We start from the raw sequence: 24898 nt of genomic DNA, 5'->3' as shown, positions 1-24898 counted from the left end.
TATGTATTTTTTCTTTATTGCCAGCATGGGAAAATGCCCAAACCTCTCAACCATAAAATATGATGGGCATAACTAATTTATCAAATACATCTAAAACATGTTCCGTTGATATGTTTACAAAACTTTGAAGATACTTTTTCAGCTTAAAAAGAGCCTTTTTTGCCTGACCTGATAGTGTTTTATAATATTCTATAAAAGTTTCCCTAGATGTGAAAACAATACCTAAATAAAAATATTTTGATACCACGTCACTTCAATGAAACTGCAAATTTTGCGGTAGTTGACCGCCTTTCCTAAATACAAAAACGTATTACAATATCATCTGCATACATCATTAGAAATAGTTAAATTGACTCAACATCTATATAAAAAATGAACGGGCTTAAACATCCCCTTCCCCTTGACGAACATCAATAAAATTTTCAACAATTCACCAGTTTCTCCAAGAAGCTCCACTTTTGTTTTTACACTACTATATATACCATTAAACAGTTTTCCTCCAAATCCTTACTTATACAATTTTTACCAAATGTTAGGTCAAACAAGACAATCAAATGTTTGAGAATAATCAACATATAAACAAAGCAATTGTTCATTCGCATTAAGGACATGCCTTATCAAACTATGTATAACAAAATATGGCCAGTTTTTCCATTTTTGAACGGAACCCGGCTTGTGATTAATCGTATATGTTATTTTTTCAGCCAATGATGCCAAACGTTCATTGCTACATATAGTAAATAATTTCCCTAATACATTTAAATAATGTGATTCTTCTAAAAATCTTAATATCTGACAGACTACCCTTCTTGTGAAAAGGCACTCAATTTCCATCAATCCATAATTCCGGAAAATTACCAATTTCTAAAGGTTTATTGTACAACAAAGATAACATTGTTTAAAATATGTCATTTCTGATTTATATCAAATCTTACTCATTTAAAACTTTATCGGGCCCAACACTTCGACTTAGATTTGACGTCTTTATATCTCTACTTAAAACATCAACAGTAAAAGGTGCATCTAACTCATTGAACATTATCTTCATTCAGTCAATTGGATAATTGGGAAAACATATCTAAATTTAAAATGCAATAGATTATGATTTTGCTGAGATAATGATTTAAAGGAGCTTACATGCAAAACCTTATTCTAGGTGTGACGCCGACGCCGACGCCGAGGCAGAGGCTTGGGTGAGTAGTATAGCTATCCTTTTTTCGAATAAGAAGCTCAAAACGCATAAGCAACCATCCTGCTTCAATAACAATATTTAAGTGTCTTTCACTTATACATCGAAGTAAGCTTGGGATTTATAATCGTGTTTTTAAGGTCGGAAGTATCATTATAATTGTTCTTCTGATTGACTTGGCAGAGTGTTGGAATTGGTATATTTCTCGTTATAAATTTCCATTTTGAGATGGCATGTGGTCATGTCGGTCGGCAGTACATCATCTCTTTTATGGCCTGAAATTTATAAAGCAACATGACATTAACTATCAAAAGTAAACGTTGATCTGGTACTGTAACTCTATTTGGATGTTTATTCGTTTATTAGTATTTAAAAGTATAGCTAATATTTATATACTCATCTTTTGCTACACGTTTTGTGATTGTAATGGCAAAAGCTTTAAATCAAACGTATTTTCATGTTCAAATGTTATACTAGGTTTGGCAACGCGAAATCAAGAATTCGATTGATCGTCCGTGTACTCGAATAATAATTTACTACTTAAGTGCTCGGGGGATTTTTTTTAAATAACACTAAATCTACGATATACAGACGACATACAGACATTGTAATATTTTGATATCCCAGATCGTCCGATCAACACAGGGATAAGCATGTTTTCAAGAGAACATCATGTAAGACTTTGGGTATAAGGCGTACCGGATGAGCTTGATGATCTCAAAGGTCTGATAGCTTTACATAGATGTTTTTAAAAACTATGTTGTAACGTTATACCATTATTTCATAGAATGTATTGCTCATGAAAATGTAAGCTTAACCTACCATTTTTTATATGTTCTTCCTTATCCTGATTGCCGTTGTTCATCCGTGTATTGTCTGGTGTATTCCTATAAAAACAATTAAAATGCTCAAAAAACAACTGTACTTTAGAATGTGTTATTATAATTTGTTATAAATAATTTCCCTGTTAAACTTATATGTCTCATCCTCAATTTGTGAGGTACAATTAAACATTCAAATAATATTTGTTAACACTGTTACCTTTCGTCTTGTTGATCTGGTAGACCACATGAAGCAGATGGAGGATCAAGTTTCACCCTGTTTAATGCATTTTGTCCCCAAGAGTCGGAAACATCTGCTACAGGAGCACTAATATTTTCTATTTCAACACCACTACCACTTTCTTCCACCGAAAACTTATCCGTAGGGTTGTTAGAACTTTCGTCACTTAATGCAGAGTTATTTAAAATGTCACCACTATCTGTATGCATTACATCATCCTTACTTTCCTCTGCATCGTTTTTACAAATGCCCCGCCTGTGTTCATTTTCTGCATTATCCCGACTTTCCTCTGCATCATTATTTGCTGCATTCTCTAAAGCGTTACCATCACAGTCACCACTTAGTACTTTCTCTGATATATTAACTATATTCTCTGGAGCGTTATTAGAACTGTCTAAGCTTTGTATATAAACTGCCCCATCCTTTGTATCATACTCATTTTGCGAATTTATCTGTGCAGAAACAGTCGTCTCGTTTGTCTGCTTTTCTTTTGCTACGTCGGTATGATTTAACTCTTTATTACGTTCAACTAATTCATTAATGTGTTTAACTTTGTTATCTCTTCCGATTTGAAGACCGTGATCATCAAAAAAAGGCTTTGATTCATCATCGTTATGGTTCCCTGTCTTTTTCTTTACAATTGAATCCTTGCATGATTGATTCCACATTGCAGGACATTTTGGAAATCTGCAAAATAAAAATAACTTTTAAGTAAGATTGACACTACTAGACCATCCACAATATAAAGTTATACTATGCTACATATTTAGTATAGTTTAGCTAAAATCATTTGTGATTATGTACTTAAAGTATGCTAAGAGCTGTAATAGTTTTCTTGTAGACTAATAAATATTCAAACATGTACAGTTATATTTACTTGTTTGATTAATTCAGTTGATTTTCCAAAAACAACTAAACGAATGCATTGTTATCATTAATTACACCAGAAATGCTTACTGTTTATGGCAACAAAAAGCAAGACGGGATATTTTCTCTCGAAGCCATACGACAAGTACAATTTGGGATATTTTCTCTCTAAATACTACAGCTATGATAATAACTATGACACAAAGGTGGAATACAGCAAGTGGACAAAACACTGGGCAATCTTCGTCGTGTTGGCGTACCACTGAATAAAATTGAATAGACAGTTATGTTTCAGGGTGATATGGTAAGTTTTAAAATATAATGTAAAGAATACATATAAGATTCTTAATGAAAGCCTCATCATCATCATCATCATCATCATCATCATCATCATCATCATCATCATCATTGTCATCATCAATTACAGCAGCAGTAACAACGAATTCTATTGTGTTACATGTACCATATATGTTATTTTAGGTTATGAACTTCATTGTAAAGAGTTTGATCCCTTTGTGGTGTTGTTTGTTTGTAATCTCGTTTCATCTGCGCCTATATTCATTCAAATATTATTTTTCTTGCACATATTTTACATACAAGAATGTTTTATAATTTTGCATATGCCATTTTCGCACTATTTTGAGCGATTCATTGTTTTCTGTGTTATCCATAAGTATATAAGAATATTTTGCACTTGCTGTTAAAATCACTTTTAATCATATGCTAGACTCAGGTGATGTTGCAGTTCCTACTAATCCAGTGGTATTTTAATTCCTTTAAGGCTTTATCAACTATTTGTTTCCGTTTGCTGCCGCAGCACCCCAAAAGTGGGTATTTTCAATGTCATGCTATTGCTTATAAAACAGATAATTTTATACAAAAACGCATATCTATCAATAACCAAAGACATGTCAAATACAACATTTTCAAGTAGGAACTTAACTTTAAAATGCTGAATAAATTATGAAATTAAAATAAATTATTTTTCATTTTTCATATATGATTTTGCATTAAATGTAGGCCTTAACCAAAATGTTATGCAAAAGAAAACTAGTGTATTCACAATAAATTTAGATTTGAAATGTCCATCTTGTTTAAATATCATCGTAAGTTGAAGTGTATGTGACGCATTATTTACCTATTAAAAGATGTTTAACATAACCAACCACATCAGCATGGACACTTATGTCTGAGTTTAAAGAACCTCTTAAATTATTCATGTCACAAACATACTGTAATGTTTTCCGTTTTTGGTAAAGATAAGTTGCAATGCTGTTGCAAAATCTTGGAGTTATGTCTGTGACACAGCCATTATTTTTTCTGCATTATTTGGCTTGTTTACATAAACCTTTACTTTTAATAATCAAGGTTATGATGGAGTTGATTTCAAGAAATCCTCTTACACGCATTGTTCAATAGAATATTAATTTCTTTATAGATAATTTAATGTCAGAAATAAGGGAGTATAAATACTATTAATATATGTCATGGTTTGAAAAATAAATAAACTGATTTTCAAAACGGTAAAAACGAAACGTTTTTCGTTTTTTTTTTTATAAAGAAATATCACAGACAACGAATGACCATAACTAAAATACGTCAAATGTCAAACTAAAATCAGAATAAATTATGAAAAAATGAATAGTGTACATAACTTTGAATGTAACATTTAGCCAATTGGAAATGTTTTTTTTTAAGTATGACATAATTACTTAAAAATACTGTGGGCATGGCAATGGCAACTTCAGATGAAAGACAATGATACTTAGGAATAAATTTGTATCATCCAAATGTGGGGATTCATTAAGAAATACACATATTTGTGAAGACATTTTGCCAATTTCGAGAGACTGAAGTCAAATATGTGTGTATTTAAAAACTTACCTGTTTCGTCTGTTGTTTTAGCCTCTTTACAAAACTGAATGTCATTGTTGACATTTTCTGTGAAACCTTTAATTTTTTTATTAAGCTCTTTTATTTCGCCGTCTCTTGTCTCCAACTGAAACAAATATGTTTTTAAAAATTGAATTGATCATTCCATGTCACTTGGAATACTGAACACTTTTATATTATTACATTGATGATAATTTTAACCAAACCTGAGTTCAATTGCTTACCGTGTACTTATGGCTAATGCAGTCTGCGACAAGCGACAGTCTGCGACAAACCTCGTTTAGGGCAGGTATGTTTCCTTAGCCACATTAAAAGTGTGTTACAGTAACATTGTTGACAAAGAATGGTTATTTCAATCTTTAACCAAACACACTGTGAATAATGTTACATATGTTTAACTTTATTTTAGAGGTACCTGTTTATTTTTTTCTCCTAGCTGCCTACGGATGTTGATGATTTCTTCAGCCATTAACTGCAGCTTTAGCAAGATAAAATGAATCGCATTAATAACATAATTGAAGACACTAGAATAAGTTTCTCATATCTCTTATTTGTGCGAAGTAATACATTTGGAATTAAAAATGCATAGATGTAGTACTATAATGTTAAGATACTAATTTTTTTTAACTGTTGATAAGCCTACATTACTATTTAGTGTTCAGACTCATTCCTCTGCTAATCAGGCTTCAGATTTAATCGTTTAGATGAGCTCTCACAACCGAAATCCATTCAGCAGATTACAACCACCAAATTTCTAATTAGTAAAGAAAACAAATGCCAGTTTGTCATTCAGCTATTAATTGGATATATATTGAAGTGAGTTATTTAGAGGCTCGTGCCTACGCACTGGCTAGTCTAAAGCATTCTATAGTCATTTCGCACTGAACATTTAGTATTTTTGTTGATCCTCTAAATGATCAGTCGAATTATTCGTTTAACTATTACTGGAGGTTCTATACATTGTTAAAATATTAATCAGAAAACATACTTAACTTCAGAAATACTTAATGCCTCATAAAAGATAACATCAAACATGCTCTTCTTTAAAAAGTCATCGTTTTTAGAAGGTGTGATTTTCTTTACAAGCAAGTGAGATTATAAGTGTCTGCCATTGCCGCTCATGTAAGATAGGTTCACCCCAACCCAAGTATATGATGTTTTAGGGAAACGACGTTTACCGAGTTTTAGCAGAACATCCTGCGCGAGGGTCGGGATGAACATATCTTACACGAGCGGCCATAGTATATGCTTTTTCTCTGACCCCAGTTAAACAAAATTAGGTTAATGTTTATTTTGTCGCTGGAACTCTTTTGTGCAAAGGGAAAATAGTTTGTGTATAGATATGTGAAAATTTGTGGTTGTCACAAACAAGGTTTGCATGGTGCTACAAACGACGGTCTTCAACAAGGGAGGTAATTGCATGATGACAATACAAAAGCAGTTCCATACGGGTATTTCTTATCTTTTCTGTGGGCAAGATAAGGATTTCCAGCATGGACAATTATGTGGATCTTCTGGAGTGAGGAAAATGGTACTCTTGTTAAAAAAAGACCTGTCAACGAGATAGAGCGCTCTAATTATCTGCGGCTGATAGAAAGTTTTTGTAAAACAAGCATGGATCACCATAAAATTAGATTGATAGATGCCTACGCAGAATTGTGTAAAATTTCAATACCAAACTGCCACCAATTAGTTAAACACATACTTGATGAAAATTTCCACTTATGCACGTTTAAATGCAAAATTTGTAGTAAAAAGAGCCATTTTTTTGGATAAAATGCTAAATAAAGTTATCTAAATTAATTAATTTGGAAGGTGTAATGACTGAGAAGTTGTATAAGATTCAATGCACTACATCAAGTAGTTGCTGAGATATCGACTATATATGCACAGTTACAAGTAAAACTTTAACCAGAGTTATTACGTCGAATAAAGAGTTAGAATTGCAAAATAAATGCGAAATAGAGTTATCTTACTTAATTAATATGTTTGGTGTTGAGAACCCCAGTAAAAAGTGTCAATGAAATTCATCAAGTAGTTGCTGAGATATTGACTCATGTGTGCTTTCATGTAAATATGCAAGATTTTCTTAACTTGACCAACTTATTTGCATGTGTGAATGGAGCACGTGTCTAAGATGCATTGCAATACATAAAGTATTTGCTGAAATATTTGCTTTCATGCAAACCATAACGAAGGTGTGACGCGGAGGCCAGGGTGAGTAGTAAAGCTCTCGTTATTCTTCGAATATTCGACCTAAAATGATTCCTACATACCTTTTCATCTTCTGAAATGCAATTCGGAAAACAATTAAAACATTATGTACTTGTTCAGTATTTATTCAACTAAGAATGAACAACGACAAATTGAATTGATAATTTGTAGTTTTTTTTTAAACTCGCTTGTAAGCCAAGCTTATAAATACACTGCTATATAATACACTTTTATGATTATGTGCATCAAAACTAAACCTGAAAAGCATATCCTTTTGCAGTTCGAGGTCATGTAATCTTTATGGATCCTGAAGCAGCAGTTTTCCTTAAACATTAAACCGTGTCTGTCATCATCACACATCTTCTGGTGGCATTTTCTATTTCATAAAGAGAAACAAGACTTCTTTTGTTGAAAAGCATCAAAGATGCCACGAATGTTTTTAAAACATAATCAAAAGGAAGCAGATGCAGTTCACCAGCATAGCAAGTTTGAGGTACCTGGATAAAATCATTCTACAGTTATTGAACGAAGTCTGACTCTCAGCTCAAGGTCACCACGACCTCACAATATTTAGGGTGCTGGTCATGTTTAAGGGACCTCTAACCCCCAACTTCGAAGTATCTAGGCGTTTTGAATAATTGATAGGAAACTGCGTGTTTTCAGTTTACAGTCACAACGACCTTGCCCTTGGACCACCTAACCTCTTAAGCAATATGGTTCATCTGCTTGTTATGACCAACTTGCATACGAATTCTGTCGTCCTTGGGCCATAGTGTTCTTTATATATTGATAGGAAACCGATTTTCAGCTGAAAGTTATCTTAAGGTCACAACGACATTGACCTTTGACCAATTGACCTCAAAATCAAACGGCTTTATCTGCAGGTCATGACCAACCTGCAAATCTTACGAACCTAAGGTCACCCTTTGGGGCATAAAATCCTAGGTGCTGTAATGCTAACAATTATCAACTTAAGGTTTTATGTTTTAATAATTAGTTTGACACAAGCTTTATGTGAAAAAGGGAAATTCTATACTCTTTTAGTTGATTAGGGGATAATAAAGACTGAGCTTGTATTTATAAAACATCTTAAGTTTTTTTTTTTAAATTAGTCGATTTCCTAAAATTATGGTATAATAAAAAAAGTACAAATTTCTTAACATAAAATTATGTGTATAACCTAAAATTAATGAAAACAAAGTAGTTCAGATATATTTAGTGCTTATATCATATGATCAGTGAAGTACTTAACCTAAAAAAAGGACTTAAATTAGGAAATGATTTATGATGTTTTATGAATATCAACCAAGAAGCATATATAAGAAAAGAAATTGAAAGTATTTAAAACAAGTCAAATGATATTCATTGTCAAAAAGGAGCAATTATGATATTTGATATAAAGTTAAATACATAAAACATGATTGTATACTCGACAATTAGTAAGAATACAATGGACTGAATAAACAAACGGTACTGTATTAAAGTGAATGTTAGAAACCAACATGTTTTAACTGCTTTAGCATAGAAATAATAGTTATATTCAACTATTTATCTAAATTTAGCCACAAATGTCCTTTATGTTTATTGTCCCATTCCCAGAATCTTTTAGTATTTTTAATGTAAACTTATCGAAATAAATGTTATCCAAATGATTTTTCTAAACCTTTTTAACATTGTTTTATTGTATGATCTAAAAAAGCATTTATCGTAATAAGAAACATGCCAAAACTAAAGCCGAAAGTATAATATTTATATTTTAACTAAGAAGTAATTTGTTTAAATATATTTTTAAACCAAATAATTATTTCACACTGTTATTTTTATATAATATTTCAATTGGAAGCTAAAATATATTAATTGAAGAAAAGGAAAGTAATAAGACAATGATCCGGCCATGATTGTTGCATAGTTGGGTTACGTACAGTTCCTACATTATATTATTCATACTGTTATATGTAATGAATTGTTATTGATTTTTTTAAGGCTACCCATCGATTAAAAATAAGATTATTTTAAAAATGCAAAACATCATCTAAAACTTTTTTGAGCTTTCATAAATGGGTTGTACGGTTCGTAAACCAAGCTATAAAAATCCTGTTGCCTGCGAGTTTTGGTACAATTTTTAAATACCCATTATATATGTTCAAAGGTTTGTATAAACGATATAAGACATACAATTTGAAATATTTTTCGAAATATTTTTTAAACCTTGAAAAATCACGACAAAACAGGAAAGTATTAAATTTAGTGACAATAGGCAAAATAGAATATTAAATTTTGAAACACAAGATATATTAATTTGAAACACAAGATATATTAAAAGCTGAAGTAAAATTCTATAAATTCTAAATTCTAAATTCTAAAAATGTATATAAGTAAAAATTTGACAGTAATATAGACTACTCACAATGTTAAAAGTATCAACCTAGAACACACTTAAGATTATAATGTTGCAAATAAATGTGAAGGAGAAATAATTTATTCAGAAACTACAGCAGTTCTCCATGAGATGAAATCTAACAAAGGCCCAGGGCTTCATTGCCTTACTGTGCAGTTTTATAAAGTCTTCTGGCCAACAATTGGACACTTAGTAATTTCAACTCTAAATGAAGGGTACCGTAAAGGTGAATTATCTCTAACACAAAAATAGAGTGTTATTTTACTGCTTTACAAGAAAAGAGACACAGAAAAAAAGAAAAAGAAACAGAGTAAATTTCTGTGGCCTCTTTGCGAAGGGAAGTAACTGCGGCTTAATCGCTATATCAAAGTTACCTCCTTTTCGTGCAAGCAGTCCGTCCACTAAAAAAAAGTTCAACACTTAATGAAAATGGTTGTTGGAATTGAAAATAGTTTTAGATAAAACCCTATTTCCGTCAACGAAACCTTTCATTTTTAACATTTATTGAGGCAAAAAAACAAGTATTTAAACAAAAGCATTTCGGAAATAAAAAAATGTATCGGGTAGAAATACAATTCAATGAAACTTACGCATGTGAATTTTTTGTACATTCAAAAACAATTTCAACAGATTTAAATTAACAATGATGGACTTATACAAGTGTGTATTTGTAAAAGCAACGGAAGTCTGTGTTTAGTGTGTATTTCGTAGTGTATATCTAGTCACTGTCGCTCTCAGACTCTGGATCTAACGGTTTTTTTCGGGGTGAATTCATGCTCAGTGCAGCCGAAGGAAGAAAAATGAATTGTTGAACTGATGAATGTAAACTGGAAATTAGGTCAAATTCAAAATGCTTGTGCATACATGTACACTGTAAGAGTTTGTAGGAAGAAATGATTTATCAACTCTATTACTAGCACATGTGGCCAAGTAAACATTCAACCGATACATACCAAGCGGGTTAACTGTTAAAGTATGTTGAAATAGTTCATACATAAATTGGTAAGCTTGTTCTTTTTTAATAGTTATAATCAATCGCAAAAAATGTTTGTTTTATGAAAACTATTGCATAATTTGATTTTGACAATTCAATAAGATTCGGTCAATGTGTATATTACTGCACTACAAACAACAACAAACAAACATGTACTTGTGACATACATGTATTTTTTTCAAAGTCAAGGGAAGCAAATCTTATAAAAGATGGAAAAAAAATAGTCCCGGGTTGTCTGTACAGAGTGGAATGAGCAAGGGTTATCATTCACTCGAGTGAAATTATCAAGTTTTCAATCACTAAAATTTTCACTTTTTCACCAGTATGCATGAAATAAATAAATATCACCTTAAGTAAGTTAAAAATAATTAACTGGATTGTTGAAAAACATATTCTATTAAAAGCCTTCCAAAATCGTAGGAATAAACACGCTTACAACTGACACATCAATGAATACAAAAGTAAATACAAAATTATTACTATCATGCAAATAAATACCTCTTAATGATATGTCGAATAAAGACATTTACCAGATGTACATAAAACGCAATTTTGAAAAGCCCTTTATGCACACTTATTGGAATCAGCGCATATATGAAAATATGAATTGGGAATCTTGATATTAAATAACACATGCATTAGTAGTTGACAACAAAGTAAAACAATTTAAAATAAAATTACTTCATAATCTCGTTCCGACCAGCTATAATTTGTTTTCTAAAATAAAAGATTCCCCTCTGTATGCTAATGGAGTAGAAGATTACGAACATATTTTCATACATTGTCCCTACCTGTCTGTTTTTCGGAACTCTATAAATCACGTGTTCAATAATGTGGTTTTAACAGAACTTTTAAACACATTAAATATATTGTCAAGGGATATACAATAGACTAAAAAGAGTATAACACTGTTAACGTTGTCCTTAGCCAAATAGCGTACTTTATTTTTAAGACATATTTTGTAAGCGAAAGAAGATAAGTTTATGTAAATATTTTAAATTATTTGTACTACGATCAAATTGTTCTCCAAAGTCATCATTCAAACAGAAATGTATTTTTTTTGAAGTTTTGTGAAATGTACCAAAGATACTATTCATATGTAATTACTAGATACGACATGTAAACTATGTTTTTATATTCATACTATTTCGTCGATGTGATTACTTGGAATGAATAAACGGATTGTCATGCTTGGCAATTCCAAAAAGAAAGAGACATACGATTTGTTTTTGTATATTATTGATGTTTTTTTTTTTCTTAAATCAGTTTATATAATTGTTTGTGTATATTAAAATATAATAATTTTGATCACGTGACTCTCCATTGTACGACATTGAAACCTACCAAGCGACGTCAATAACTTAATACGAAATATACAAATAATTAGTTTAAATTTAAATATGCAAATTTGAATATATGAACTATACCCTATACAGAAATACACCAACATATTAATGTATGTTTGCGACGTAAAAATTGGATATCTTCTTTATCTAAATACACCATACCTGCAATTTAAGCAGTTCCAGCAGACACCGTCACAAATGTCCTCAGTGTCGGAAATGCTTCTTGAATTCGACAGTATGACACCAACAATGGCAAAAAGGAAACAAATGTAACAGAACGCCATTGTCTTCAGCATATTTCTGCAATAAAAGGGTTAGGAATAACTTGGCCATGCTAAACACAAGATCAAAGAATCAACAGATGAACTAGAACTCGACTGATACCTTGTGTTATCACCGATAATGTTCAGAAGTGTCGGGTCACTTTTTCATTTCGGCCTGGACCCTTTCGGATTCCATTTTTATCATTTATTGTTGTCAATTATTTTCGTGTTTTAGTACTTACACGTTTTAATAAAAAACAGCTCATAAACTATTATCATTTATAAACACAACGTTTATATGCATGTAAATCGTTTTCATAGATATTGAATATTTTTTAAAATAGCTATATAAGTCGTACGGCCGGCGAGCAGCCAACATCAATATACACTGAATAACTTTTTGAAATTTCTCCTTTTAATCGTAAGGCTTACTCTTATTATCAGTTGTTTTGGTATGCATCAGCGCGGTTCGTGATCACAATTTTTAAGTAAAGTTTTAAGAGAATTGTAATTACAGCGAGATGTCATTTTTCTTACATTTCTTTGTAAGATTTATCCAAAGGCACTTCCAAATTGAAAATTGCAAGCATGTATCCCTAATGACGCGGCCCTCGGGTTGCTTCTATTAACTTAGTAAACCACATTCTTCGTGATAGGCTAGAGCAGCAGGGGTCTTGTTGTGAAGTGCTTGGTAATTTCCGTTTATGAGGGTACCTTATTTTTGTTAATTATTATATCCCGTATTTAAATTTGCCATTTCACTTTGTAAAACATATTACATTCTCCTAATGACCGAAAAGCAAATGTGAGAAAGCACTCTGTAACATGCCACAACGCAGAATGTAAAACAGCTCCTATGTTTAGACACATCCAGACTAAGAATAAATCTCGTCATATAAACAGCGTATATAAAACATTTAAAGACTCATGTTTAGCGTTCGACCATTCTGAACAATTTTGTAATAACAAATTGTGCAAAACCCACATTTTATTTACTAATCGACTAATTAACGTGTTCATGTTTTTAATCGACAAAAATACTTTAAGCTGCGCTTGTGCTTGTAAGGTTCGAAAGTTCTTAAAAAGAAAATGTCACTGGCTTACCTTTTGATTTCAAATGGTTGGTAGGTTCGGGGAACAGGTTGAATAACTCAACACAAAGATTCGTACTAATTGCCTCACGACGTGCACTGAGAATCTGTCGATTCGATGATATATACCGTTGAAGACATCTATAGCACCGAAAACATCTGTACCATCTGAAATAATGAAAGTATCAAAAAGAAGATAACATGGCGCATTTACAAATGTAAACAAAGTAAGGTAAACAGTAGAACAATTAGGCTTATTCGACTGACACTTATCGTTGAGGAAGCGATATCAGTTTTAAGAGTTTTTATATTTGACTGGTCTCGTGACGCAATTATATACAGTTATTTGAATAACCCAATACTCAATGGTAGGAATATACGTCACGCGCACCTGCTGAACGATTCCATGGGATGTAGGAAAACGTCATTTTTTACATTATTTCCCCACCAGGGGGTCCAAAATGTTTTGTGTTTTCCGAATTTTAAGTGAGGGAACTGTGTGATGCGGTATAAAATGGCGGTGTTTGAAGAGATTATGTTTTTGGGGAGGATATTTTCACCTGGTAAGTAAGTATTATCACTTTTCTCGCTCTATAAATACGCCTACACGGAGGCCACACGTGTAAGCTTCTATCAGATTTTTTAACCTATGTTTCTAGAGGCATTAATTAAAAAAGTATTGAATGTATAAGCTGAGCGATCGCTTGTTTACAAAGTGAAAACAGAAAATTGCGTGATTTGAAACTGTGTTTTTTAGTCAAAGTGCACCTTTCATTGAATTTTCACGCATTAGGAATTACTGTAGCACCCTTCGAGAGCATTTGTCTCACAGAATGTTGTTCCAGATCCATTTTGTCAATGTGGCCAAATTGAATCAACAGAGCATTATTTCTTTTATTGTCAACTCTACCACCAGCAGAGAAAAAATATTTTTTCAAAGTGTCCAACCAACTGAACATATCACCGCCCAGACACTTCTATTTGGAACTTCTCGATTAAACGAAAATTCAAAAAGAACCATATTTAAACATGTTCATAAATTTATCGCTGACACAAAAATATTTTCTTCAATGCCAAATGCATACTCGGGATTTCCCATGAATTAGGGCATGCCCAGTCTAAACGTTCAATTTATTCTATCTTCCTCTTCTTCCAATCCTCTAATCGATTTTTTTTCGAACATCTTCGTGCTTATCAAAAGTAAGAACATATTGTTTCCTTTTACATGCTACGCAATTATTACAACCCTCGAACTACATCGCCATTTATTTTATCTTGTTAAATCGATGTTTACACTGTTGACTTTATAAAATTACAGATAAGTAGAGAGGTATAAATATTATCTGTAAGTTATCTCCACAATCCTTAATTATCATGTATGTAGTTTATGTGTTTGCTTAACGTACTTATATACAATAAATATTGTTTAAACCAAACAAAGTCAATGTCTCTTAACACAATGTTCTTTTTCGTTATATATGAATCTATTACAGATTAAAGTCCATCATAATGCAACAAGTTCAATGTCTTGCCTGCAATAAATTCTAAAGCACTCAGACCATACATTTTAGCATTAAAATCAAATAATTGTTTTACACATTGTTGATAAATAAGGAATGTTTAAATACATAATTTCCATTTTAAAGTAATAGTTATAGAATAAAGGCATGTGCAAAATTTGTTTTACGTTATCAGTGGTAAAAAAATGGTTTTGCGACAGAAACAATGTATAAGGGTATTTATTGATTTCTTTTCCAATATCTTTACTTTCAACAGTTTTTTTAATCAAAGTTTAGTTCACACATTTTATTAAGATCTACATCAAATGTACACAAAGTATAAAAAAAAAACACTCACACCTTCTAATAGTTCACATAGTTGGTATCATCAGTTAAAAACCTTAAATAAAATTACTCTAGATCATGTATGTTAGGAAAAGTTAAGAAGGCGTGTAAACATGTACACAGAAATCAACCATTGTATCGCGCTCTTAAAATAATAATAAAAAGCAGAATTCGACTTGAAACTTCCTTACCCGTATTGATCGATAATCGCTGAGGACATAAATTACCATAAATGTCAAACTTAAAGTGACACTTTTATTTAAAATCAATACATATACATGTATAACAATAATAACTTTTGAGTGATAAAACATTAAATACTTACTAAATAATGCATTTATGGAAACTTAATTACTGATAACAAGATTGTAAACGTGTATTTAATAGCTGAAAACGCAAAAATATTAAATGATTGGTGAATGCTTAAAGATTTAGTGTGATCTTCGAGCGTGTCATAAGGTAGAAATACCGTGTCATAAGGTAGAAATACCGTGTTTTCTGCACCTTTCCCTCAAATTAAACTCTGTATCTTTCATAAGGACCATTGTTTTCGACATTTCTTCATCCTTTTTGGTAAATTCAAACAATTGTTTTAATTCTGGTAAATCTAATTTAGGAGTAAGACTGCATGTTTTATCCATTTTCAAACACTCACCCAATAAATAAACATGAGTTCTATTTTCTCGTCTTCATACAGTCTGTTTATCAGTCCGGTGATGAGTCACGTCACGTCGTCCGGCATTGTGTATCTCGCCGCCTTAATCTGTTTTCGCGTATTCTTGATGCGCGATTTAACTCAATTGCTATAGTTTTAAGAAGTACAGGTCCTTGGAACCCCCCCCCCCCCCCCGTTTGTCGGGATTTCGTCCTTGCAAAGCTCCGCATCCTCCTCCCTACTTTAAGTAGTATGTAGTGCAAATGAATATAGAGTTGTTAACCAGGGCTAAGAAAGTGGAATTTTGAACTTCTTTGAATTTCACTTTTGGAAGTCTTTTAACTTTTAACATCGAAGTTCAAGTGTCTAGAACACAAATAAGTTATCCATTTTTGTACAACAAATAATAATAATGTAAGTCATGCCATCTCCTTAAAAGTGTATTCATACTTTTGATTTAATTCAAGACGTATTGAAAGTAAGGCTTTTATATGTTTGTATCGATATCTTAAACTTCCAATCGTTTCCATTTGAACGTTTTTTTTTATATCGAACATATGAGTCAATTATGGGCAATTATAAACTGAATACTCACAACTTCCAAGCACTAAATTGTCTTAGTCCAAGTCCAGCTCCATATACTTTCGAATTCACTAAAACTCGGTATTTAAACTAACAAACCCTCCGCCACCAAAACAAAGGTAAACGGAGATAACGATAAACAGATAAATGGAACATGATATAGTACTGTATTCGGAGTGTCCCAGATTTGTTTTGAATCTATTTTGGTACTGATTGAGTATCTAAATCAGAACACTTTTGGCATTGTTTTAGAAATATTTTTAGTTTGACTTGCACCACAACTAAACAATTTTCCATCTTTATGATAGGATTCAAGACCACTTGGTTGATATAAATGACATTTTTAAAGATACTACCAGTCTGCATGAAAAGAACTGCCATTTTTGTCTTCGGAGTACCTAGATATGGAACAGTTTAATTTATTTTTATGTATTCTTTAAAAAATTTGCTACATGTTAACATATTTTATCTCAGTTTACGTTTGAAACAATGAATAATTTACATGAAAAACTACAAAAAAGCTTATGACTATCTTCCTAACCCCTAATCTGAGGTCAGCACCTACACAAGTTTGAGTTTGACACAATGCCCGCCACCTTTATGAGGTTAGATCCAAGCCAAGAACACAATGAACAATAATAATACGTCCAGTAGTATAACTGTATAAACCCGGTTGATGCACAAGGTTGCGGCCAAAAAGGTACTCAATGTGAGACTCATAAGTCAAACAACAGACCACACAAACATCAAATATGTATCGACAAATAATGGGAAAGCTTCCTTGCAAGAGTCAGAGAAACAAAAATAATGCATCCCCTTTATGTGAGATAAATCCTTACAAATGCGTGTCCTAATACAGCCCTTATCTGAGATAAGTCCATACCTTCAACACATTTCCTTTCAAGACTGGACCGTTGGGGCTGGCTCAGGGGGGTTATTCTCCTTGATCCGTATGAGCTGCTCCAACTGCGAAGAATTATTTTTATAACATTTTAAAACATTGTTACATACTTATTTGTAGTGTACATGCAATAGTATTAAATCTACAATTTATCTACAGCTCCATGCTGATCGACCTATATTCGGTGGAACACTTGTAGTTGACCGAGGCATCACTCAATCATATCGTATCCACGTTATTTTATTTTGAAAATGTTATTTTATCCTTAATTTTATACCTGATTTTCGATGTTTTTCAGCCTCGTCTCCAGTGGAGTTTTCTCTTCAAGCAGTTCGTGATTCTGCTGAATACTAAAAGAGAGGCCGAAAAATGCCTTAACTACTTGTAACCATTGACTATGACAGTTCAAACTTAAACATGTATTTTGCATAAATGAAAAAGTACAAATGAGTAAGAACCATAAAACAAACAGACACATGCCATATTTACAAAGCTGTCAATAACAGGCGATTATCTACAATGGCCATAAATGTAGTTACACATGAAGAGAAAAATTGCGAAAATGAAGAGCAAATAGCACAGAAGTTCCTTTTGTGCCAAAAAGTCATCTTAATATGTTTTGGTAATTGCAAATTATCTATCTTTTCAACTCACATATTGTATGTGTCATTTAATTTGTGTTCAGGACTTCGCAAATCATTCAGTTCCAGTTCATGGTGAAAGTTGTCGACAATAATTTTCTCCCATTGCATCAAAGCGTGCTTATCCGAAATATCTTTACCTAAGGATAGAAAGTTGTCAACATCTGTATGTTTTATCTTTTGAACATTTTTTTTTAAATACTTCACAATAAAAAATCATGCAGATTAACATTTAAAAAATAACAAAGTGTCAATAAATCCATTTAAACTCATTTTTAAGACGTAATATTTATATGATATTGATCAAAAAACGATTTTGTGGATTGTGATTAAAATATATTAAATGCATATATGACCGAGAGCCAAGCGTAGAGTTATGTTACCAATTAGTATCTAATAAAATTGTCCCGAACAGAAAATTGTATAAATTGACATTATTTGGTTTTTAACTAGTTAAAACTTTGTCCCTTTCCACATTTGAATTTCACTTACTTATTCATCTTAAATATCTCTAAGATTGTTTTCAAATATAATATTTCTTATGAAAATATTATATAAATGTATTGTGGTGTTAAAAGCACAGGTTTCATAATTACAATTATGGCACGCTTGGTGAGGCCCTGTTAAAAATATTTTCCTACTGGTTTGAACGGCATTGACATGTTTATTGATACATGCAAATAGGTCTCGATAAATTCACTTTAAGGGCTTATAACTTAAATGAGTGATGTGTGAGACACATTATCCGAGCTACACGTGTGTATTTGTCTTTAAACATTAACCAGATTATTGCACTCTTATGTTTTTCTTTAAATACTCACAGAAACTATTAGGCTCCTTTTGTAGAAACCAATACAATTCTGAACACTTCTCTGTTGTAGGAATACCACACCTAAGCTCGCATACATATCGGAATATAAAAACTGTATGCGCGAGAAGATTAAGCGGAGGGCAGAGTACAGAAACCGCTAGAGTTTTGAAGCAGCCATCGAGTTAGGAAACATCTGCATTGACTTAATAGGGTGTGCAGTGATGACTGTGTCTTCTTGTTTAGTTTTAATCCCGGGCAGAATTTAGAAAATGTCAGTGAGAAGAGGCATAACTCTTACAAGACTAGTGTCCATAATTTGACTTACCAAGGCAAAGCAAAACTGAACAAGAAAACACAATGAAAACAAACATATGGCAATACGTTCTAAAGTAAGATGGCCGTACGGACAAGTCAAAGTGCTCGTCAATATGATAAAATCTGGTGGCCATGTTCGTTCTATAAGCCCAAACCCATGCGAAGAACACAAAGATCATTACTTTATTTATGAAACGTACACTGTATTTTATATCTTATATCTTTGGAAAGTGTTAAGCCCTCATCTCGCACAACAGGTGGTCTTGTTGAGGAGTTTGTAGTTACTCGACACTGGCTAGAAAGGGACACCAAGGCAAACGAGCTCCCTTAAAATGTAATACTAAGACGATACTACATTTGGTATCCTTTTCGTAATAACACATATAGGACATTGTTTATTTACATTGAGTGAACATATTAACATAAATATACCAAATATATTACAGATGTAGACACGAAACGTTTTGTATTTTAGCTCACAGTAAAAATATACATTAATAATTGTTGAAACGAAACGTTTTTCTTGCAACTCATTGTTAAAGGGGCTGTACTCCGCATGATGAAATAGCGAAAAACCTATTTGTACAATGCATTGAAACTTACTTACCGAAGTACCATATAGTTATTAAAAAATTTAGCAGTTTTTTTCGATTTTTCCATTAAAAGCGATCACTAGTCATGTCTACCTAGTAGACTTCATTCCTAGTACGTGATATTACCCAACTGGTTTGGGTTAGCCTTCGTAGCACAGTGGATATAACACTGGACTGGAATTTGGCGAAACCGGTTCCAACCTAGTCAACTGTTTTTACAATTATGATATCAAAGAGTTAAACATATTAATAAATAAATGTCCTGAGATTCGTTACAGAAAAAAACTTTTTTGTGCCAATCTGGTATACAATCCTTTTAATTGTCCATTATTAATTGTGGGTAAGAAACAATATCTATTCCAAATTTACACTTTAGTGTTTGAAGTGGTCATACATTTTCTATAATATAAACAATATATACACTTCAATAATTGCATAGTCCTTTATTATATTGGTACTTGCAAATTATGTCTATTCATGTGAGGTATTGCGTAATTGACAATAAAATATCTAGCTTAACTAAAGAAATCCACACACTATAGAAAAAGACGTTTGGTGGTTTATATATGAACAATTAATTTAAAGGGACTATACACCCGATTGGCACCAAAAAAAGTTTGTTCTGTAACGAATCTCAGGACAATTATCTAATAGAATGTGTTACGCTTTGATATCATAATTGTAAAAAAAGGTACCAAAATGTAAAAAAAAACTATGTCGAAGACCGGGTTCGAACCCGTGTCGCCAAAATTACACAAGCGTCGTATCCACTGAGCCACTGGGGCTTACTCAAATCGAGTGACATAGTCATGCTATACACCTACCTCGGTAATATCACGTGATAAAACCGACTAGCCAATCACGCATAAGGAATAAATTATACCTGGTAGACATACCCAGTAATCTTTTTTAATGAAAAATACGAAATAACTGCTCAACTTAAATAAATTGTAAACTATGTGGTACTTCAGTTAGTAAATTTCAATGCATTGTACACATCGATGCCAAGTTTATGTCAGTTTTCCACAATTTCTTTTTTTTTCGTTATTTTATCAAACGGAGTACAGTCGTTTTAAGTGAAGGACCTTAATTTAAAATTTCTTTACGCTTTATTCATGTGATGTTCCCCTCCACTACAGCTTGGGAATGGTCTTTGGTATACTAGACACGGGTAGTTACTCATATATGAACGATGACGTGACTTTGTGTTTTATTCAGTTTCGTAGACAGACGACACTTTAAGTCCGAAGCGGTCGGCACAAATTTCGGTCCTCCGTTCCTGAAATAACTTGTGTCAGAAATATTGTGCGCATATAAATAATCATAATACATGAAATAAAGCTTTGGCAGTACGAGAAAGATACTTGTAAATGGGTATGTTTGAATAGTTTTTCTTAACAAAAAAGTCAACCTAAAGACTAACATTTTAAAGTCGCTACACAAGTAAAACTGAGGTTTATATTTCACGTACTTTGGCGATGGCATTAGAAAATACCTAGATGCGCATATGAAAATAAAATAATAAAGAACACGTTCAATTACAGTATTATTAGAAATGATGACGCTGACAATATTAAACACAAATATGTTAATGCATCATTAACAGTCATTTTATTGTGAATTAAGCTATAAAATTTTTTGAAAAATAAACAGCGCGCCATTTCTACGGAAGTACATTGAATTGTTCATGCATTGGAGTATTCTCTAATTGATCATTTGTACAAGCTCTTATGGTATTATTTTAGAAGATAAATGTACATTTTGTTTCAATAAATCGTATCATTTGTATATTTGGAAACGAAAATCAAACGAAAATGGTCCTTTTATAAGTAAAAAAGAGCCGTTTATACGTTGAATTGTCTCCGTAACGAGTCGGTTATGAGGTATTTGAATATAAAATACTTCATTTTACAATATATAAATGTAGAAATGTACTGTATCTTTATTTGATAACATTGTAGTGTTAAAAGCAGTTTGATCTTTATTAGTTTGGATTTAAATTCCCCCTCAAAGGTTATGTTTCTATAAACATATACTATTACGTAAATGACAAAGATATTCATATTATTTTACTTAAATTAATGCAACATAATATCGAAAGGTCAAAAAGAGTCGTGTCATCTTTGATATAATAGCTTTGTCATCATGTTACGAGGTAGACATAAAATTCCCCAGGTGCAAATTCGTCAGCGTGGATTAATGATGACTGTTTCATAATGAGCTTCATATTGATATACAAAACAAAGCATTTCAAATCATTTTGATGTCAAAATGGAAATATTACAAATATTGACAGCAATTTTACTTATTAGGTATAAACTTATATTAATTAAAGAAGTCAGAACTTAAATAAAATATTTTAACAGTTACGCTTAAAGTTCATCTCCTCTCCAATATTATAATTCATATAAACCATACAACGGTCTTGCCTTAGCGCATCTAGAGCTTAATAGGTTACATATACAATATGTGTGTTCCATGTCCTTGCAACTGATATTACTATTAACTTTATATTATCAAGTGAATATTCTAGTATCAGACAACCTTAAACATTATTTTCAAGTTCCAATCAGTATTTAGAAAGCTAACGTCTTTTGCAGTCCATTGCAATTCGTTTAGACACAAAAGGTCTCGAGCAGCTCAGTATATCCCTATAGTGGTTATAGTCAATCCCACTCATTAACAACTAAAGCTACCACATTTAAGCTACAAACGACCCAAATTTACCATTCATTCACTACAAAATTCTAAAGTCGACTGTGTGTCAAAAGACCTTTTGGCATTCCATATTGTGCCAAACACAGCATATCTATGAAGCTCTATCAAGTGCCAAATAAACAAAGGTTTGCTATTCTTGAGGCTTTTTGGTGTTAATGAATGTTATCCAGTGCCCAATAAATCCAAATTCCTGTGTAATAATCTTGTGTCAAACGTTCAACAGGAGGGCTCTTCTTGATCCAACTACGTTTAAGATATAACCAAACCTCATAGCAGCATTACAATCGGCATTCTAAACCATTGTTGGCGTCCACACAAACGTTTTCTGGATCTGACAATTACCAAAGTGACTACAGGCAAGCATATTAAGAGATAAATAAACCTCACTGGGTATATACGTAAGTCGGTCCACTTTCCAACATATAAATTGTGACCACTTCAAAGCCAAACAAACGCATGTGAAGCTCTAGTTAGCCTCCTCATTGCCAAATATTCCACATTTTGGAAACTTCACAATCAGAGCAAAGACATACAATGCAAAGCTTTTATTAAGCTCAATCAGTGCCAAATAGTCCGTCCCATTTAGAGCCATTTGCTGCTTTTATGAAGCATACTCAGTACCAGTAAGATCAAATCGTAACAAACAGCTCATACACAGATCAATATCACCATATGAAGCTCTAATTAAGCCTACTCAGTCCAAATCAGACAACATTATTCAATCATTAAGCCCATTAAATGCCTTTCAAGCCCAAATGCTGCTTGATTTATTCATTCTAGAGCCAAATAAACCCATGTGTCTAACACAATATGATTTTAAGTCCTAAACACTTTGGCAACCAAACCCATATGCTGCTCTATACCAGAAAAAAATCTGGATTTCTAAAATGTTTTTGTTTTTTTTGTATTTGAAGTGGCCTTAAACTTTTCCTTGAGCTAGGTAATGCAGCATTAAGCATTTGAAATATGAACAATGTACATTGAAGTTTACATCCCATTTTTTAAAATGTGTGCAATATTTTGTGAAAATAAATACTGAATTTAATCTTTATTACTGATATCTTGAACTCCGTCTTTGAAACCTAGGTCATCATTTTACATATTTTCTTAGTATTTGATGTTACTTTTTAAACATTTCTTTGAAATAAGCATTTACTTTTGAATATACAGTATCATTTGCCCTTAAAATCTGTAATTAATCGTTTTCAGGGGAAAGCACAAAATCTTGTGTAATTTATCAGAGTCAGGTGGTTAAAAAGACATTCACCAATGGCGATATGTTGCTCTTTTCGTGATGTTCGTTGTCTGTAGTGTAAGAGTCTCTTGTTTGATGCTTGTTTACCCTAGACCCTTCAGACTCTTATTACACTTCTATGCAGCGAATTCTAATCGCTAATTGGTCAAACGCGGGCGTTCGGCTCCGCCTAGGTGATGTTTCCGATCCTTCCGCCGATGTTATTGCCAAAAACGTTAGAAAGTTATGAAATTTTATGAATACTCATCTCATGTTTTTGATTATCTTTGATAGTATTGAATACATAGTAAACTACAGCGGGCAACAGTCAGCATTCAAACAATTAAAGCCTGTTGCGTAATGTATGTGTTTTATAAACTTGATTGATTCATACTTGATTCATACCATTTCATCAATATAATAAGAAAGCTTTTAATTGTTTTAAGGATAATGGAAGCTTTATATATACACTTTGAAAATACTAAGAGAAATTCTACAACATACGTCATATGAAAACAACGGAAATGATGACTAAGAATGAGGAAATTAATAGGTACAGTTTCCTTTGTTTCCTAATATTATAAACCCTTCTTTCTAGTTACGTATTCGCATTTTTCAATTGGTTTAATTGAGCTTTTTAGAAGCTCGCATATGCAAACTGGCTGCGCCCAGCCTACCGACTTAATCGTTTAAAAACAAACATATACATTCATAAATGAAGTATTTCTGTTACAAAGACTAGGTAATACATTACTACTTTCATGGAAACGCAACACCGTGAAATTCGTTCGTTGTGTATTAATCAAATTATACGTATGTGATACGATAGCCCACACCTGGCACAGCTCATCAGGTTATCACAAGGTGGCACACACACACACCTTGTCTCGCATAAGATTGAAACAAGTTTTGTGTTATCTGAAACTACCCCTCTTTTGTAGCAGGTTTCATAATAATATCGTGACATGTTTTTAGTTTGGGCTATCATTACATTAGTCTACATTTGCATTTGTTATTGAGTTCAATTTTTGAAGAATCGTGCTTAAGGCAATCTTAAACTCCCAAATCCTGGCATTCTCAAGTTTATAAAGTCAAACGTTGCAAGTTAAATATCATGAGAATATACTTGTTAATTGTTTTTTGGACTTGTTTCCATAATGGTTGCCTTAGTGCGTTAGCATAATAACAATGATTAAATTACAGTTTGGTTTATCACAATTTAACGAGAATCATGCTATATACCCTATGAAAACTCAGTACTCATGATCGCATTTGTTATGTCAAAAT

At 32.3% G+C, this 24898-nt stretch overlaps 1 protein-coding gene across 3 annotated transcripts; it reads right to left on the bottom strand.

The window, feature by feature from the left end:
• Positions 1-858: 858 nt before the first annotated feature.
• LOC128233669 (uncharacterized) lies at positions 859-16523 on the bottom strand. 3 transcript variants are annotated; one of them, XM_052947458.1, is made up of 11 exons: positions 16412-16523; positions 13331-13485; positions 12126-12263; positions 9998-10024; positions 7288-7601; positions 5427-5489; positions 5003-5117; positions 3209-3380; positions 2231-2938; positions 2012-2076; positions 859-1464 (listed from the first exon to the last, which is right to left on the bottom strand). In XM_052947458.1, exons 6-11 carry the CDS (start codon positions 5478-5480, stop codon positions 1343-1345), a joined length of 1236 nt encoding a protein of 411 aa, XP_052803418.1. In that variant the 5' UTR covers positions 5481-5489; positions 7288-7601; positions 9998-10024; positions 12126-12263; positions 13331-13485; positions 16412-16523; the 3' UTR covers positions 859-1342. The 3 variants fall into 3 exon arrangements, with proteins under 3 accessions (XP_052803418.1, XP_052803417.1, XP_052803419.1); XM_052947457.1 differs by lacking the exon at positions 9998-10024; XM_052947459.1 differs by lacking the exons at positions 9998-10024; positions 16412-16523 and adding an exon at positions 15817-15880.
• Between the last annotated feature and the right edge of the window lie 8375 nt (positions 16524-24898).

This window comes from Mya arenaria, chromosome 5, assembly GCF_026914265.1.
Source record: "Mya arenaria isolate MELC-2E11 chromosome 5, ASM2691426v1".
Classification (NCBI taxonomy): domain Eukaryota; kingdom Metazoa; phylum Mollusca; class Bivalvia; order Myida; family Myidae; genus Mya; species Mya arenaria.
The sequence above is the reverse complement of the archived record's forward strand: the minus strand, read 5'-3'. Positions and strand labels throughout refer to the sequence as shown.

What these genes read in the sequence shown, in the direction of transcription:
- LOC128233669 (XM_052947458.1), bottom strand. Translation starts at nt 5,480, where the DNA reads ATGGCTGAAGAAATCATCAACATCCGTAGGCAGCTAGGAGAAAAAAAT. An exon ending in TAGGAGAAAAAAATAAACAG is followed by an intron (nt 5,118 to 5,426) that starts GTACCTCTAAAA and finishes TATTTGTTTCAG; the next exon opens with TTGGAGACAAGAGACGGCGA. An exon ending in GGAAGAACATATAAAAAATG is followed by an intron (nt 1,465 to 2,011) that starts GTAGGTTAAGCT and finishes TATAAATTTCAG; the next exon opens with GCCATAAAAGAGATGATGTA.